The 18,185-nt window shown below is 42.2% G+C and overlaps 1 protein-coding gene across 2 annotated transcripts in view; it reads right to left on the reverse strand.

The window, feature by feature from the left end:
* The window catches only part of LOC115465463 (presenilin-2-like), a 137,477-nt gene that overhangs the window by 22,404 nt on the left and 96,888 nt on the right, over positions 1–18,185 (reverse strand). For both annotated transcript variants that reach the window (XM_030195948.1, XM_030195947.1), the window contains exon 9: positions 8,484–8,597. In XM_030195948.1, coding sequence (XP_030051808.1) covers positions 8,484–8,597 — 114 coding nt within the window. The remainder of the gene's footprint in view (positions 1–8,483; positions 8,598–18,185) is intronic.

The following is an 18,185-nucleotide window of genomic DNA, read 5'->3' on the forward strand; positions in this document are numbered from 1 at the left end:
CAAGCCTCTGTGGCCGAAACACGATTCTTGTCAAGTCCATTGCATATTGTGAATAAAACTTCTGATGTGAACTCACTGAGTCCGTTGGACGTTTTGTTTTTCCATCATCTTTGGTGTCACCTTCACTGTGTTTGCCTGCTTGCTTTGACCTGTGCGAGGGTCCTTTGTTCTTCTGTGTTTGTCGATCACTTGATTTATCCTTGCCATTTTTGGGCATAGACCATAGAAGTCTGTCCGGCACTGGCCTTGTTCTAAAATTTCTGACGTTGTTGTCAAAGCACCCGAAAAGCTCCACTTCGGCCCATCCAAATCTGCTCAGCCTCCATCAGGGCACAGGCCACAGGCCACAAAAGTCAGCCCAGCACCGGTTTTCCTACCTAATCCTAAGATTAAGGTTTTGGAATGGTCTTCACAGTCCCCAGACTTGATTATTATTAAAAATCTGAAACATTCAGTGCATGCAAGGAGACCTAAGAATATTTCTGAGTTAGAAGAGTTCTCAAAATAGGAAAAATTCCCAAACTCTTAGGGGGTCCTTTACTGAGGTGCGCTAGTGTTAATCAGCTGGTACATTATTATATTCATATGGGTGTCTTAGCATTTAGCGCCAGCTAAAAATGTTAGCGCTCATTAAAAAAAAACTCTTAGTTGGCTACAGGAAAAGTCTTGAAGCTGTTATTTCTGCCAATGGAGGTGTTTCAAAGTACTACTTGAAAGGGTGTCCAAACGTTTGTACCAGCCATAAGCACTATTTACTATTTGCAGGGTGTTTTTTGTTTGTTTGTTTTGTTTTTACGGATTCAAAACAAACGGAGAGGGGTCGATGCTGGAGTGGTCACAGCAGGGCAGATTCAGATGTTATTGACATGACAATTTTTACTTTCTTATGTTTTTATATTATATTTTATTCTGATGCACTATAACCTAGGACCTATTGTCTGTTTTGAATTTTACCCACTTTTTAGTTATTGCTTTGTAAAATGTTTAGATATTTCAGTAATGGGCAGTATATCCAATAAGAACTGCATGTGCTATCAAATCTTGCAGAAAGATGTCATGTTTAACTTTGTACTATGCTGAGGTTATGTCAGCATGTGTTCATTTAGGGATTCACTGAAACATACAATTTGACCGGGGTTCCTACATTTTCTCACACAACTGTATCACAAATACAAGACGTACCCCGGTCACAAACGTATCTCTGCAGGGGAGATATTCCTGAGATCCAAACAGTTCCCTTCATTTAGAAGTGAAACAGTACCTTTACATCTAACATAGGTCTGAAATCTATTTTTCCTTGAACAAATAGTTATGCACCAATGATGTTATGCCCTATATAAGGCTTGATGTACATATGCTTTGACTCATTCAAAACCCATATTTTGTATGAATATTAGAAGATAAAGCTTTAAAACTGATAGACTGCTTGGAAAAAAAATCATCGCCAACTGAATTTGAGGCAGTGCTTTAGATCTTTTACTTAGGCTTTTGGCCAACGTCATGCTGAGATTATCCTTCTAAGCAAGGTAGGTGTGAAGTTTCATGTTCTATATACACTAGCCAAAGTGACAACTTGAAGCAGACACTGCATCCAGAGATGATATAAACTTTCCCTGAGTCAATAGTAACAATCTTCCTGATGGTCTATGGACATTATGAACATACTCTGTGATCATTTTTTTTACCTAATTTGCTTTCTGAGTGAAATAGCTGAAGCAAAGTTGACCAGTTTCCTTTAAGAGAGATAACTCTACAAAAAAGGAAACTAACAGGGGATTTTCAAAAGAAATGTCCAAGTTGCGATTTGGACGTCTTTGCAAAATGTCGAAATCCAGGGGCGGGGAAAACCATATTTTTGAAACAAGATGGACGTCCATCTTTCGTTTCGAAAATATCATCAGAGATGCCCACATTCAAGGATGTCCTTAAATTTCGACATCCCTAGACATGGACGTCTTTGACTTTCGGTGATTTTCAAAACCAAAGATGTCCATCTCAAAAACATCCATTTGGACATGGGAGGAGCCAGCATTTGTAGTGCACTGGTCCCCCTGACATGCCAGGACACCAACCGGGCACCCTAGGGGGCACTGCAGTGGACTTCATAAAATGCTCCCAGGAACATAGCTCCCTTACCTTGTGTGCTGAACCCCCCAACCCCTTCCCCCCCCCAAAACCCACTACCCACAATTGTACACCACTACCATAGCCCTTACGGGTGAAGGGGGCACCTATATATGGGTACAGTGGGTTTGTGGTGGGTTTTGGAGAGCTCGCTGTTTCCTCCACAAACATGTAAATAATAATCCACATAGATCAGTTCTACTGCTTACTAATGTTGATAGTCTCAAAAAACACACCTGCAGTGAAAAAGTGTCTATATAAGGGGAAAAGTCTCAACAAACTGTGGCGTAAACACAATAGTTAATTGCACACAGTAAAAAGTCATCATTGACAAAACCCCTCCATTTTGTCTAATTTTTTCTTTTTTATATTGAAGTCATTATTCAAACAAAAACAGTAAATGAAAAAAGAACTTTCTATATCAAACATTCTTATGCATCAATGTCCTTAAGAATCAAATAGACGAATTAGTGAGGACTTATCTTTATATAGTAGAATCCAACTTATGTGATAATTCACGTGTGTTCCCAACGGTGAAGTTTTGTCACAGTTGTCTGCAACAGATGTCTATTTGAAGATAGACCAAAGATCCGACTGAAGAGCTACAAGATGTGATTAAAGCAGTGACCTCTGAGGGATTAGAACTGGGTTTTTTGACCAAAAAATAATGGTTATTTTTGAATTTGAAACATCCTAGAACCCCAGTTTTATATGTTCTTCCAAAAATACATAAAAGTCTAGAACAACCTTCGGGGCGTCCGATTTTGTCTTTATGAGGATCTTTATTAGAACCCTTATCCATATTTGTGGACTACTTCTTGAAGCCTTTTGTGATTTTGTCACCTTCCTTTATCAAAGATACGACGCATTTTTTGAATATTTTGGAAGAGATGTCATTAAATAACAACACTGATATACTCACGGTGACTTTAGATGTTAAATCCTTATATACTTCCATCCCACAAGATGAAGCATTACAAGTCATAAATATGATTCTTGAATCCCGTCCTAGACCTGTAGATGTTCCTACAGGATTTTTGATGGAATTAGCGGAATTGGCCTCGTGTAAAAATGTTTTCTTGTTTCAACATGATTTCTTTCAACAAATTTCTGGGGTAGCGATGGAGGCATCATTTGCCCCATCTGTGGCCAATCTTTATATGGCTCGTTTTGAAAGCACCTGGTTGACTAATTTTCAGTATAAAGACTCTATTTTGTTATGGAAACGCTACATTGATGATATTTCTGTAATATGGAAGGGAGACAGCCCTTCACTATCTCGATTTAAGAATGGCTGAACTCCCTGAATCCTGCCCTACAATTCACGTGTGAGAGCTCTACAACTTGCATCCATTTCCTAGACGTGAAGATAGAATTGAAAGAGGGTATGTTCCATATGAAGGTTTTCAAGAAACCGACTGATAAGAACACTCTTCTGCAATACAAGAGTTGTCATCCTCTTTCATTAAAGAACAGTCTTTCATTCTCCCAATTTTTAAGATATAGGAGAATTTGAGCGGATGTGGAGGATTTCAAACAGCAAGCCAAGCAACTAGCAGACTCTTTACATCAGCGGGGTTATCCAGCCATGGTGTTGAAAAAATCATACACCAGAGTTCATCATAATAATAGAGATCTTTTACTGTCCAATAAGCCTGCAGTGAATAATGATACCAGAGAACGAAAAGAGACATTTGTTGTTAGATACCAGAAGGGTGGAGAAGAGGTGGCCAATATTATCCATAAGAACTGGGATATCATCCAATCTCATGAGGTGTTCAAAAATTCGGACCTGCAGATAGCTTTTTCTAGGGACCGCAACCTTAAACTATTACTTACTACTACTACTTAACATTTCTACAGCACTACTAGGGTTACGCAGCGCTGTACAAATTAACAAAGAAGGACGGTCCCTGCTCAAAGGAACTTACAATCTAATGGACGAAATGTCAAGATGGGGCAGTCTAGATTTCCTGAGTAGAGGTGTAGTGGTTAGATGCCGAAGGCGACATTGAAGAGGTGGGCTTTGAGCAATGATTTGAAGATGGGCAGGGAGGGGGCCTGGCGTATGGGCTCAGGGAGTTTGTTCCAAGCATGGGGTGAGGCGAGGCAGAAAGGGCAGAGCCTGGAGTTGGCAGTAGTGGTGAAGGGAACTGAAAGGAGGGATTTGTCTTGAGAGCGGAGGTTACGGGTAGGAACGTAAGGGGAGATGAGGGTAGAGAGGTAAGGAGGGGCTGCAGATCGAGTGCATTTGTAGGTTAGTAGGAGAAGCTTGAACTGTATGTGGTACCTGATCGGAAGCCAGTGAAGTGACTTGAGGAGAGGGGTGATATGAGTATATTGGTCGAGGCGGAAGATAAGACGTGCAGCAGAGTTCTGAACGGACTGAAGGGGGGGAATAGATGGCTAAGTGGGAGGCCAGTGTGGAGTAATCTTATGTCCTGCTGATGTAGTCAGAAGATCTTCGTTTGAAATTGGGGCTCATAAAACATGTGGAGCATGCATGTTTTGTATAAATATGGTTGAATACGACTGTTTCTTTAACCCAGTGGATGGAAAGACCTACAAACTCAGTCACCAAACCACATGTAAATCTGATCATGTGGTGTATGTTTTACAATGCCCGTGTAGCAAGTTATACGTGGGCAAAACAGACAGACGTCTGAGCTCACGGTTGAGTGAGCATAAGTCTTGCATTTCTTCATTAAAATTGGGAGCACCTCTGGTATCTCATTGTAAAGATTTTCAACACTGTTTTGATTCTTTGAAATGTTGGGTCATTGATTGTGTAAACGACCATATACGTGGAGGTGACTGAAGCAGAAGGTTGTTACAGATAGAACAGCGATGGATCCACCGATTAAAAACGCTGAAACCTCAGGGTCTTAATTCCACCATGCACTGGGCTGCCTTCATCTAATTGATTTTTGACACCGGTTTTATGGTACGCGCCTGCAGCTTTTTTGACAGACATCTGTGGCGGCTTACTCTGATAGCCGCTGATAGGCCAGTGTGCATTCAATTGCTAATGACGTGCAGTGATGTGCTGGAGCCGGCTCGCTCCGGCTCGCAAGAGCCGCTTGTTAAATTTTGACAGCTCTTGCGAGCCGGTTGTTGTTTGGGGCGAGCCGGATCCATTGCAGGAGGTAAGCATGGCAGGAGGGCGCCATGCTTACCTCCCCTCCCGCTCCCAAACATGCCCAGCGATTGCCCTTCGCCCCCACCGTCCCCTCCCGCTCCCATCCATCTTTTTTAAATACCTCCTCGCCGTTGAAGCGCCGCATTAAAGCCCTGCTGCTGCTGCCCAAGCTTTTCCTCCATTTGCTGTAGTTCGCTTGAACTTCGTGTCCTTAGTCCCGCCTTCTGACGTCATAACACTTGGACGTCAGAAGGCGGGACTAAGGGCACGATGTTCACGCGAACTGCAGCAAACAGGGAGGGAAAGCTAGAGACGGGCAGCAGGACTTTAACGCGGCGCTTCAACGGCGAGGAGGTATTTAAAAAAGATGGATGGGAGTGGGAGGGGACGGTGGGGGCGAAGGGCAATCGCTGGGCATGTTTGGGAGCGGGAGGGGAGGGCAGGGGAGGGAGGAGAATCGCTGGACATGAGATCGGAGCGGGAGGGGAGGGCAGGGGAGGGAGGAAAATCGCTGGACATGAGATGGGAGCGGGAGGGGAGGGCAGGGGAGGGGAGGGAGGAAAATCATTGGACATGGATGGGAGCGGGCAGGGGAGGGCAGGGGAGGGAGGAAAATCATTGGACATAGATGGGAGCGGGAGGGGAGGGCAGGGGAGGGAGGAAAATCGCTGGACATGAGATGGGAGCGGGAGGGAAGGGCAGGGGAGGGAGGAGAATTGCTGGACATGGATGGGAGCAGGAGGGGAGGGCAGGGGAGGGAGGAGAATCGCTGGACATGGATGGGAGCAGGAGGGAGGAGAATCGCTGGACATGGATGGGAGCAGGAGGGAAGGGCAGGGGAGGGAGGAGAATCGCTGGGCATGGATGGGTAGAGGGGGGCAGGGGAGAGAAAACAATTGCTGGGCATGGATGGATAGAGGGGGGCAGAGGAGAGAAGACAATTGCTGGGCATGGATGGGTAGGGGGGCAGGGGAGAGAAGAGAATTGCTGGGTATGGATGGATAGAGGAGGACAGGGGAGAGAGGAGAGTTTCAGGACATGGATGGAGGGGAGGGAAGGGAGAGAGAAGAAATGCTGGACATGGAGGGAAGATAGAGGAAGGAGATTAGATGAGGGAAAAGGAAGTGAGGAGAGAAACTGCACATGGATGGAGAAAATAGGTAGAAGCTGGATCCACTGTACAGTCAAGTCTGCAGAGGACCAGAAATGAAGAAGAAAGGAGGAAAGAAAATAAATAAATGGAAAGGAAGCCCTGGAAACGGAGTCAAGGGAACAGATAGAGAGCAGCAGAATCAGATACTGGGCCAGCATGATCAGAGAAACAAAGTCACCAGACAACAAAGGTAGAAAAAAATAATTTTATTTTCATTATAGTGTTTGGAATAAGTCCACTTTGAGAATCAGGTGCTGAACATTAAAAGTTTATATTTATTTACTTATTTATGGCATTTTATCCCATATTAAACATGAATTAGATTGGAACCTGGGATCATTTACATTTTTTTTTCCTGGAGAGAGGAATGCATTGCCCCCCCCCCCCGGCTATAGCTAGCTCTGCAGTTTTTTTTGGGGGGGCGCAGAGGTGGATGGGGGCGCAGAGGTGGATTGGGAGGGGTGCAGTGGTGGACGGGGGGCGCCGAGGTGGACCGGGGAGAGAGCCTGTTGTTAAAATTTTACCAGCACACCACTGATGACGTGTCACCTTTGGATTGGACAAATGTTTGTTTAAAGTCTGCATTTTCCTGCCCCATGGATGTGAGCAGGTAGAGGAAAGTGTGCTCTCCAGCATTTAGATGTTAGAACTAATATATTGTGTCTATTTGATATAATCTAAAAAAAATTTTTTGTTGCTTGTGCATCAAAAACATATGTTTTGTTCTGTTTCCAGCAATTTCAAACTTTGACGCTCTGCAGTGTGGTTCCCTGAGGAAGCAATGCGAAACGGGACCACTGGGACCGCATGTGAATTATCACATAAGCTGGATTCTACTATATAAAGATAAGTCCTCACTAATTTGTTTATTTGATTCTTAAGGACATTTGATACAGAAAGTTCTTTTTTCATTTACTGTTTTTGTTTGAATAATGAATTCAATATAAAAAAGAAAAAATAAGACAAAAATGGGGTTTTTTTGTCAATGATGACTTTTTACTGTGTGCAATTAACTATTGTGTTTATGCCACAGTTTGTTGAGACTTTCCCCCTTATCTTATATAGACACTTTTTCACTGCAGGTGTATTTTTTGATCCTCCACAAACATAACAGGTAGGGAGGGTATGGGCCTGGGTCCGCCTGTCTGAAGTGAACTGCACCCATTAAAACTGCTCCAGGGACCTGCATGTGCTGTCATGGACCTGAGTATGACATCTGAGGCTGGCACCAAATATTTTTAAAGATGTTTTTTGAGGGTGGGAGGGGGATAGTGACCACTGGTGGAATAATGGGAGGTCACCCCCGATTCCCTCCGGTGGTCATCTGGTCATTTCGTGCACCTTTTTGTGCCTTATTCGTAAAACAAATACGTCCAGGTGAAAACATCCCAGTGTTTGTCAGGGATGTCCTTGCTTTTTTCGATTATGGGTCAAAGACGTCCAAGTGTTAGGCACGCCCAAGTCCCGCCTTCGCTACACTTCCGACATGCCTCCTTGAAATTTGGACATCATTGCAACGGACTGCAGTTGGAGACGTCCAAAATCGGGTTTTGATTTGGACGGCTCTGTGAGAAGGAAGTCCATCTTCCGATTTATGTCGAAAGATGGACGTCCTTCTCTTTCGAAAATGAGCCTGAAAGACATCACAACATGGTTTACTGGATTAGGAAATCATATTATAAACAGAGTGGTCAATATAGATTAACTAGGGGGGAAAACAAACATTTTCTAAGTATCTACAACACTTAAGGAAATCATGTGCCTGGTTTATCAAAATCTTTCCCAGAGTCACAATAAAAGAAAAGCTTAATGAATCAGGTCCTAGAGGAAAGTGTGTGTGTGTGTGGGGGGGGGGGGGGGGGGGGGGGGGGGGGAACACATACACACACCAAAGGAGGTATTCAGTGGAAAAAGAGATGAGCCATAAAGGTCTGAGATGGGCCTATTTAGACGCTTGGTCTAATCATTTAGGTCTTCTACCAGGCATAATTAAAAGCTTTAATGGAAATCTAGCATTCTGTGGATTTTTCTGTATCAAGGAAGTTTATTTTCTTTACTTGTCCTTACTTTCCTCCTCTGTCTCTTCTAATGAAGTGAGTGCACCAGGTACTTCAATCCTGTTCTCAGATACTGTAGAGCCAACAGAGAAAGAGCCATCTGTATTTTCTCCATCATCTTGACCTAAAATGTCAAAAGAAGACTATAAATAAAGGTGAACTGCTTGATATTCAAAGCAATTTAACCGGGCAGTAGGCTGTCCTAACTTTAGCAGCGGAGCTAACAGGGCACCAGTCTGAATATTTGTTGGTGCCCAGTTAACTTCTGGGTAGCAGCAAGAGTGGTTTTAGGTGCCCCCCAACCCAATCCCCCCTCCCCCAAAGTGAATGACAGCCTAGCCCAAGCCCCCAGCCTCCAACCCATAGGCTTCCCTGGACTATATGGCATCTCCTTGGTAGTCATACAAGCAGGAGTGATGCCCACTCACTCTGGCCCATCGTGGGTCCAGCCTCAAAATGGTTGCTGTGACCCCTAGTGGCAATCTCATCTCTTTGGCTAACTTTTCTGTTTTAAATGGCTTCCACCAAAGTATATACTGTGCAGAAAAAAGGAACATCACTTCTATGTTAAATATTCATGTTTGATAGTACTGTAAAGCCAGTTGATGCTGGCAGACATCTCTTTTTTTCCAGGACCTAACACCACACAGCTGCTAATGAAGAAAGCTAAGCAAAGTTCCATATATTCTACTTAATTTAATTCCGGTGCAATACCATAGAACCAAAAAATATTGGCTATTATCCCACCATCACAAATAAATTAAATTAAGAGAAAATAATCAATGATGAAAATGTAAACATATTTACAAACATGGATTAAAAAAATACTTGAATCAAAAACCTAAAGACACATACTAAAATAAGATAAAGACAAACCATACTTAATACTTTATTTAAAGTAAAAATAAAGTGAACAAATAAAACATTTACAAACGAAAGTATAGTATTTGTAAAATGCTTTGATTAAGGAAAGGTGATATATCAAGATTGTAATAAACCAACATAAATGGGTGCACCTAAATGCATACGCTTAAATAGTTGGAAAGCTTATGACCCACCCATGCCTTCCATGTGAACACTTCCTTTGCAGTTACGTGCTAGAACACTCAGGCTCCAAGTTACAGAATAGCACCTCAGTGCACTTAGGCACCTAACTGCCATTTCACCCTCATTTTGATGCTTAATAGCTGTTAACATCCATTTGAGTGCCAAAAGTTAGGTGCCTAATTGATGCTTACCTTAAGGGGTCAGAGGTTAGCTCAGGTATGGACATTGTTTAAAAATAGCATCTTGAAAGCCTAGACTGAAAGAAGAGCAACAAAAATGATAAAGGGGATGGAACTTCTCCCATATGAGGAAAGGCTAAAGAGGTTAGGGCTCTTCAGCTTTGAAATGAGATGGCTGAGGGGGGATATGATTGAGGTCTACAAAATCCTGAGTAGTGTAAAAAGGGTTAAAAGTGAATTGATGTTTCACTCTTTCAAAAAGTACAAAGACCAGTGGGCAGGCAATGAAATTACATGGAAACACTTTTAAAACAAATAGGAAGAAATAATTTTCATTCAAAGAATAGTTAAGCTGTGGAACTCATTGCTGGAGGATGCGGTAACAGTGGTTAGCATATTTGGGTTTAGAAAAGGTTTGGACAAGTTCTATTCTATTCCTGTTTTTATATCTCGACTAAATCAACCTGGAATCAAAGTGGGTTACATCCAGGTAAAACAAGTAATATGGCATCAAAAACGTACTACACATTTTCCACATATTTGCTAAATAAGTAGGTTTTCAGTGCTTCCCTAAACATCATATAATTAGGAAGTGTCCATATCTGAACTGGAATGCCATTTCAAATCCTACTAGACTGAAAGCTAAATTAATTTTCATGAATACATTTCAAACAAACTTGGGTTACAGAAGGACTATCTAGTCTTATTAATGATCCAAAGTGAGAGGCAGAACAAACATTAGGAAAAGTAATTAACTAAACAAGAGATCGAGGGCAGCAACCATTAATTATTTTGAAAAGCCAACATGTCACCATAAACTCAATGCAAGCCTATATTAGCAGCCAATGCAAATTCCTCAATAGCTGGGGTCACATGGTCAATTTTATTTTACAACCAAAAATTATTCTCGCAGCTGTATACTGCTACAGCTGAATCTTATTTCTAATCTTGTTAGCAGTACCCATATACAAAACATTACAATAGTCCACCTGGGACAATAATTCAGCTTGAACTAACATGCGAAAACGCTCTGGGTAAAAAAAAGATCTTATCGATATTAATTGGCGGAATATTAAAAAAAAAAGGTTTTTTACTAAGGTTATTAATCTGATTTCCCATGTTTAATTGAATGTCCAAAATTATCCCTAAAACTTTAGCTGATGTCACATTATCAATTTGTTCACCAGATTTCAACCTTAAGTATTTAAGAACCTCTAACAGGGGAATTACTGAAGTATAATAAACTAGCTTTTTCAGTATTGAGTTTCATTAAGTTACTAGTAGCCCAAGCCTGAACTTTCTCAATACATTCCAAAATCAGGGTGCTGGAGACGTCAGAGTTCATATATAATGGAACTAAAATAAAAATACCATCTGCATAAGAAAATAAATATTTAGAAGATTCTAATAGAGATCCCAGCGTGCTCATAAAAATATTAAACAAAATTGACAATAGTGGTGAACCCTGTGGAACCTCGTACACTGAGCTCAGTGAAACTGACATTGACACTAAAATTACTTAGCTAAAACGTCTTCAATTCTTTAAATGATAAGGTTTCCCTTATATTGATTTCCCATACCTTTTTGGTGCCTATACATGTTTTTCTTTTACATTTTGTTTCACAACTTGGTAGTATTTACACTCTGATTTAGGAAAAAAATAATATTTTGATGAATACCAGCTCTAACTCCCATTCCTCTAACTGTACCTCCCAGATATGTATAGGTCTTCAATTTAGAAACTCAAACTCATGTAAATACCAGCACTTATATGCGTGTTTAGCATACAAATAAAAAAATCCAATTTGAGAAAGCCCAGTATTTACAAGTGTATGTGGAGGGGCATAATCGAACGCGAACGCCCATCTCCATGGGCGTCTATGTCCGAAAACGGGTATGTGAAGAGGTGGGACAGACTGTATTATCGAAAAAGATGGGTGTCCATCTTTCGTTTCGAAAATACGGTTTGGATGGACCAAATGCCATGGATTTGGTCCTTTCTGAGATGGGCGTTTTTTTTTTTTTTTTAGCGATAATGGAAACTAAAAACGCCCAGCTCAGAAACGTCCTAATCCAAGCCATTGGTCGTGGGAGGGACGAATGTACAACACTACCATAGGTCTTAGGGGTGAAGGGGGCAACTACATGTGGGTACAGTGGGTTTTAGAGGCCTCCCATTTACCACCACAAGTGGTACAGGTGTGTGTGTGGGGGGTGGGGGATGGGCCTGGGTCTGCCTGCCTGAAGTGCACTGCAGTACCCACTAAAAGTGCTCCAGGGACAGGACTTTTGCTACTGTATAACCTTGGCACAGCAGTTCACACCTGAAGACTAATCTCGCTGAAAACGTCCTTTATTTGAATAAGCACGTTTACTCACAGACAGTTAACTGCAGATCAGAAGTTGTGCCCCACTGGCAACGAGTCTCGCTGGTACTGAGATTAGCAGTAGGTCTGAGCCTGTAGAATGGTGTACAATGTCCTCTTTCAGCAACATTCAAGGTAAGAACTAAGTGCTGTAACGTGACTAACAAATGAACGGGATCTAAAACTGGCTTACAAAAATGGCCACTACCTCATGGACTACAGGAAACAAAACAGGGCACACTCTGACCCAGTAAGCAGAGGGAAAAGCACCATGGGAGTAGAGCCTACCAATTACCAACATCGTGAGCATTTAACACAAGCTAGTGGAATCACGGAGCCCAATACCCTACACCCACCACAATGCATTGCTGATGTGACTCTGCAGTGCCCTTAACAGAAAAGGTGTCACACTCACCCGAGACCCACATCAGAACCAGGGAAAGGCTGTCAGAGGATAGAACACATTCTGCTGTCATGGAGCTGGGTACGGCATTTGAGGCTGGCATACAAGCTGGCAAAAAAAAGTTTGTAAAGTGGGGTTTTTTTGGTGGGAGGGGGTTAGTGACCACTGTGGGAGTCAGGGGAGGTGATCCCCGATTCCCTCCGGTGGTCATCTGGTCAGTTGGGGCACTTTTTTGGGACTTGGACCTAAAAAAAAGGGTCCAAATAAAGCGGACCAAATTCTCGTCAAAAACGCCCTTCTTGTTTTGATTATCAGCTAAAAATGCCCATCTCTCCTCAGGCGATAACCACGCCCCAGTCCCACCGTCACCATGCCTCCAACACGCCCCCATGATCTTTGTTCGTCTCTGTGACAGACTGCAGTTGAGGACACCAAAAATCGGGTTTCGATTTTACCGATTTGGGCGCCCATGGGAAACAGACGCCCATCTCCCGATTTGGGTCGAAATATGGGCGGTCTTTCTCTTTCGAAAATAAGCTGGATAGGGAGTAATATTTGGCCCATGATGGAAGCCGCTCTTAGTCCATGGGCTGAAATAATCCCGAATATTCAATGTCAGGGCATGTGCGGCTCCTGGCATTGAATATCCGGGTATGTGTGATGACCTGGAAGTTAACTGGGCACTGGTTGATATTCAGACCAGCGCCCAGTTAACTCAGCACATAAATTTAGGTTAGCCTTTTTACTGTCCTATCTATGCTCTTACTTAACCTGTTAGCTGACTGAATATCACTGCTAACCAGCTAAGTTGTGGCTCCATCCAAACTCTACCTCCAGACTTCCCCTAACTTAGCCAGTCATGGAATGGCCAGTTGGTGGAGATATTCAGTGACAGTACCCGGTTTAAGCATCGCATAGGGAGGAATTGTATATATGAAGGCTGATATTCAGACCGCAGGAGTTAGACCGGCTGACTCCCGTGGCCGATGATAAAACCGGATATTCAATGCTGGGCCATTTCCGGTGATCGGCATTGAATTTCTGGTTTATTTTTGGCTGGTTTATAGATAATTAGCTAAGTAAATATTAGACTTAGTCGGTTATCTTTAAACCGGCCAAAGATATACCAGGTTTTCATGCGGCCAAATATGGCTGCTAAACTAAATTTAAAAATTGTCGGATAGCCGGTTATATTGGGCTATATAACTGGCTAGCTGTTAGCTGGGGATATTCAGTTATCCCCTACTGAATATCAGCAGTTAGCCAGTTAAGGGCTATTTAACCGGTCATCAGCTGTTCTGGCCGGTTATATAGCACTGAATATCAGGGAGATGGTGCCTTAAAACCACACGGTTAGCGTGAGTCTATAAACTATGTCTAAAGTTACAACGTAGTTTACAGAATATGCTTATGTGCCACTCGTGACTAAAATTTAGGTGTACCCCCATTTACCAGGCCTAACTATCTCGCCTATTCTATAATAATGTGCATAGTTTTTGAAACACCCACAACCTACCCATTCCATGCTCCCTTTTCGACTGTGCACATTAGAATTTATGCACACCACATTATAGAATAAGCCTAGAAGGTTCTGCACATTCATTCTAATTAAAGCAATATATATAGAATTTGGGGGATAGTGTCTATATTTAGGACATCAACTGGGCATTCTATGGGAGGAGTTAGGGTGGGACTGAAATCTACATGAGCATTCCCATCTCAGAATAAGGATATTTGTTTTTTTTACAAACAGGGTTCCTAATTGAGCTTGTATCTATTTTAGTGATTGCATCATCTAAAGATGTGAAGGCCTGTAAAGTTGGTTTTTAGGCTGGGGGAAGGGACTCACCTGGGAGGAGAGCTATTGGAATGGGGTACATTATATTCTCTTCCAAACTGAGCTATATTGTTTTAACATTATTCTGCACTTCTCAAAACCATTGGCCTTCTTATCTAAAAAGAACAGAGAGGTGACAGTTGATTCCACCTTTATTTTTAGTAGGGCTGCCTGGGTCGTGGGCAGTGTCTGCACCAGTGGCATAGCCACGGGGGTGGGGGGGGAGGGCCCCCCAAGATCTGCTGGAGGGGGTCCTGAAGCCCTTCCAGCAGAAGCCTTCCTCCAGCAAAGTTCAATGTCACGCTACCTGCCCTGCTTCCTCTTCCCTGGCATGTATGCTGGGATTTAGTGAAATTTAGCATGCATGAAGGCTCGAGCATGCTCAATTTCATTAAAACCAAGCATGTGCTCAGGGGTGGAGGGAAGGGGGAACAGGGCAGGCAGCGCGGCGATGAACATTGCTGGAGGAAGGCTTCTGCTACTGGAGCTTGGGGACTCCCGCCAGCCCAGGTATGTGGGGTTACGGCGGGGACAGAGAGCAGTGGGAAGGCAGAGCAAAATGTGCCCCCCCCCCCCCCCCCCACTTTGGGCTCAGGGCTCCCTCAAAACTGAGGTCTGGCTATGCTCCTGGTCTGTACTGCAAGCAAGCTTCCTCCACCAGCCCTGAGAGCCTTCCTGCAAAGCTATCCCGCATCCTATGATGCAACTTTCTGTTTCTGCAGCTGCAGGAAGGTTCTTGGGGCCAGTGGAGGAAGCCTGCTTGCTTTGCACTTGCTGTCCAGGGCAAGTACAGCGATGCCAGACCAAGATTAATCACAACTAACATTTTCAATCATGCACAAAATTAACTAGTTTAACTTGATCAATCCACAGCCCTAATTTTTAGGCAGCTTTAAGTTGCTTACATGAGGGTTTATTATACCACAGGAATATTATCAGGAGACCTTCAATGGTCCTATTATTATAAAAGTCTGGAAATCTAAATGGAATTATGCTGAGTATAGAATTTATCTTTGGGGTGACCATCATTTTAATAGCCTCTAACCATCCCCATCAAGAAAAATATAATTGGGACCATCAGGTGGTTAAATCCTTCACTAGAATAGGTTCTGTGTTTTCTGAACTATTGTGTCTTTATTTGTTCTATCAAAGCAGACCCCAAGATATATCAAATTTAAGTCTGCTTGAAAACTCACCTCCTCTCTCTTGCATTCCCTTCTTGCTCTTAGTCTTTTTTTTCCAGCAACTTGCCTTGTTTTATTGTAAACCACTCTGAAGACATACTGGCATATAGCGGTGTATCAAGCCATGTAAATAAATAAATAATACAATCATGTTTCCATTGGAACGGATAGGACTGAAGATTCGCTCTATTTGTCTGCTTATTCACTGAGATGCACTCTGTTTTTCCCAAATTTATTTTATAACCAGATACAGCAGCAATTCTATTATCGTTAGCAGTACTGGTATAGAATCAACTGCAACAAATGCATTAGATCATCCATGTAGATTGACTTCTCACCACCTTGGGTGAATCTCTTCATAAAAGTGGTTAATAAAGTCCAATAAATAAATACATAAATAAACAATCTTACGCCTTTCACATCTGCACATTGGCAGATGACTAATACCAACAGCTTTATATCAATATTACAGAGTAGGGGAGAAAGTGGGCAGCCCTGTCTGGTACCCCTATGTAGTGGTAACGTTGGTGAGAGTAAATTGTTTACAAATAATAGACGCTGCAAGACTGAAAGTATAGGAAGCCCATTTGAAACGGTACTGCTCCTTAAGAAGCTAGTGGCGAAACGGGAGCTCGCTGTAGGGCGTACCGGAAGTCCTATATGGAAAGCAGCAGAAGATAAGTGTACCTTTTAAGTTGAATATAAAGTGACACTGGTAAAAAAGAAAAAGGAAAAAAAGAAAAAAAGTCATAATTTGGACTAGTAGAAGCGGTTGGTTAATGAGGATTCTCGAGGTAGGCTTCATATGAGAAATAACAGCCGCCGGTTCGAGTCAGTAAGCTAAAAACTTTACGATAAGCTCACTGAGGGTCTGAAACCGACGCTTCTACCAATAGAGAATCAGAGGGGAATTTTCTTGCTGTGAATAGTAGTTTTGATAAAAGAAGATAAGCAAGTCCCATTATTTTGATTAATTACAAATAATAGAGCAACTGGATGGTTACACAATACCATCTGAATAATATTTCCTCACAAAGTCAAACCAATCGATTACTTTAAACAAACATAACTACTGTATGTGATTGAAAGATTTTTCAGCAACCATGGAAACTGTGACCAGTTGATTTTCCTGAATAGAGGCCAGCGACATTAAATTACAGAAAAGTCTAGCTATCTGATGTCATCTAATCTTTCAGGATAATTCTATCTAGTAGCCTTGTAAGTCTATAGGCCAACACCTTGGCCTATAGATTTTACTTTCAACATATATAAGTGAGATGGGTCTATCATTACTTGTGTATTCAGAATCTTTACCAGGTTTGCTCATAACTATAGTTTTAGCTTATATAAAGGAACCCTTTGCTTCACCTCTTTCTAGAAATGATTTTAAAAGAATATCTAATTTTTGGGACTAGCTGTACATTAAAAGTTCTGTAATATTCCACAGTACAGCAGTTTGGTCCAGGTGCTTTATTTAAGGACAGAGACTGTAATAGGAATAAAATGGGCCCTGCTGCAGATAACTCGAGCTAAGCTTTAGTAAAAGACCTCCCTTAGTCTCCTCCTGGAATCCAATGGGTTACAAAGATACGAGGCAACATGGTTTTACCCAAGGTAAATCATGCCAAACAATTTGAATTGAGGGCATGCGCTAGATGTAATTTACTTGTATTTCAGCAGTCTTTGACACGATTCCTTGTAGGAGGCTCTTGAATAAACTTGACAGGCTGAAGTTAATACCCAAAGTTGTGAACTGGTTTAGAAACTAGTTGACAAACGTCAGAGGGTAGGGGTTAATAGAATTCAACTGGAGGAAGGGAAAGTGAGTAGTGGAATGTCTCAAGGCTCAGTGCTGGGGCCAAACCTTTTCAATATATTTGTGAGCGACATTGCTGATGGGTTAGAAGATAAAGTTTGCCCTTTTGTAGATGATACTAAGAATTTGCAACCAAGCGGATACCCCAGAAGGAGTGGCCAACATGAAAAATGATCTGCAAAAGTTAGAAGAATGGTCTAAGTTTAGAAGTTAAAATTTAAGCAAAAAAGTGCAGAGCGATGCATTTGGGGATTAGAAATCTAAGAGAGCCATGTGTGCTAGGAGGCGAGATGCTGATATGCACAGACAGGGAGAGGGATCTTAGGTGATAGTGTCTAAGGATCTCAAGGCGGTGGCCAAAGCCAGAAGGATGCTAGGCTGCATAGAAAGAGGTACAACCAGCAGAAGAAAGGAGGTGTTGATGCCCCTGTACAAGTTGTTGGTGAGGCCCCATTTGGAGTACTGTGTTCCATTTTAGAGGCTGTATCTTGCTAAGGATATAAAAAAAAAAAACAACTTGAAGCAGTTCAAAGGAAGGTGACAAAAATGGTATGAGGATTGCACCAAAAGACATATGAGAAGAGACTGGAAGACCTGAATATGCATACCCTGGAGGAAAGGAAGGCTAGGGGAGATATGATACAGACATTTAAATACATGAAAGTTATTAATAAAGAAACAAATATTTTCCAGAGATGGGAAATGGTAAAACTAGAGGACATGAATTGAGGTTGCAGGGTGGTAGACTTAGGAGTAATGTCAGGAAATTCTTTTTTATGGAGAGGGTGATCGATGTCTAGAATGCTTTCCTGAGGGAGGTGGTGGAGACAAAAACGGTGACAGAAATCAAAAAGGCGTGAGATGAACACAGAATATCACT

The sequence above is a fragment of the Microcaecilia unicolor genome, chromosome 3 (genome assembly GCF_901765095.1).
Source record: "Microcaecilia unicolor chromosome 3, aMicUni1.1, whole genome shotgun sequence".
Lineage (NCBI taxonomy): Eukaryota > Metazoa > Chordata > Amphibia > Gymnophiona > Siphonopidae > Microcaecilia > Microcaecilia unicolor.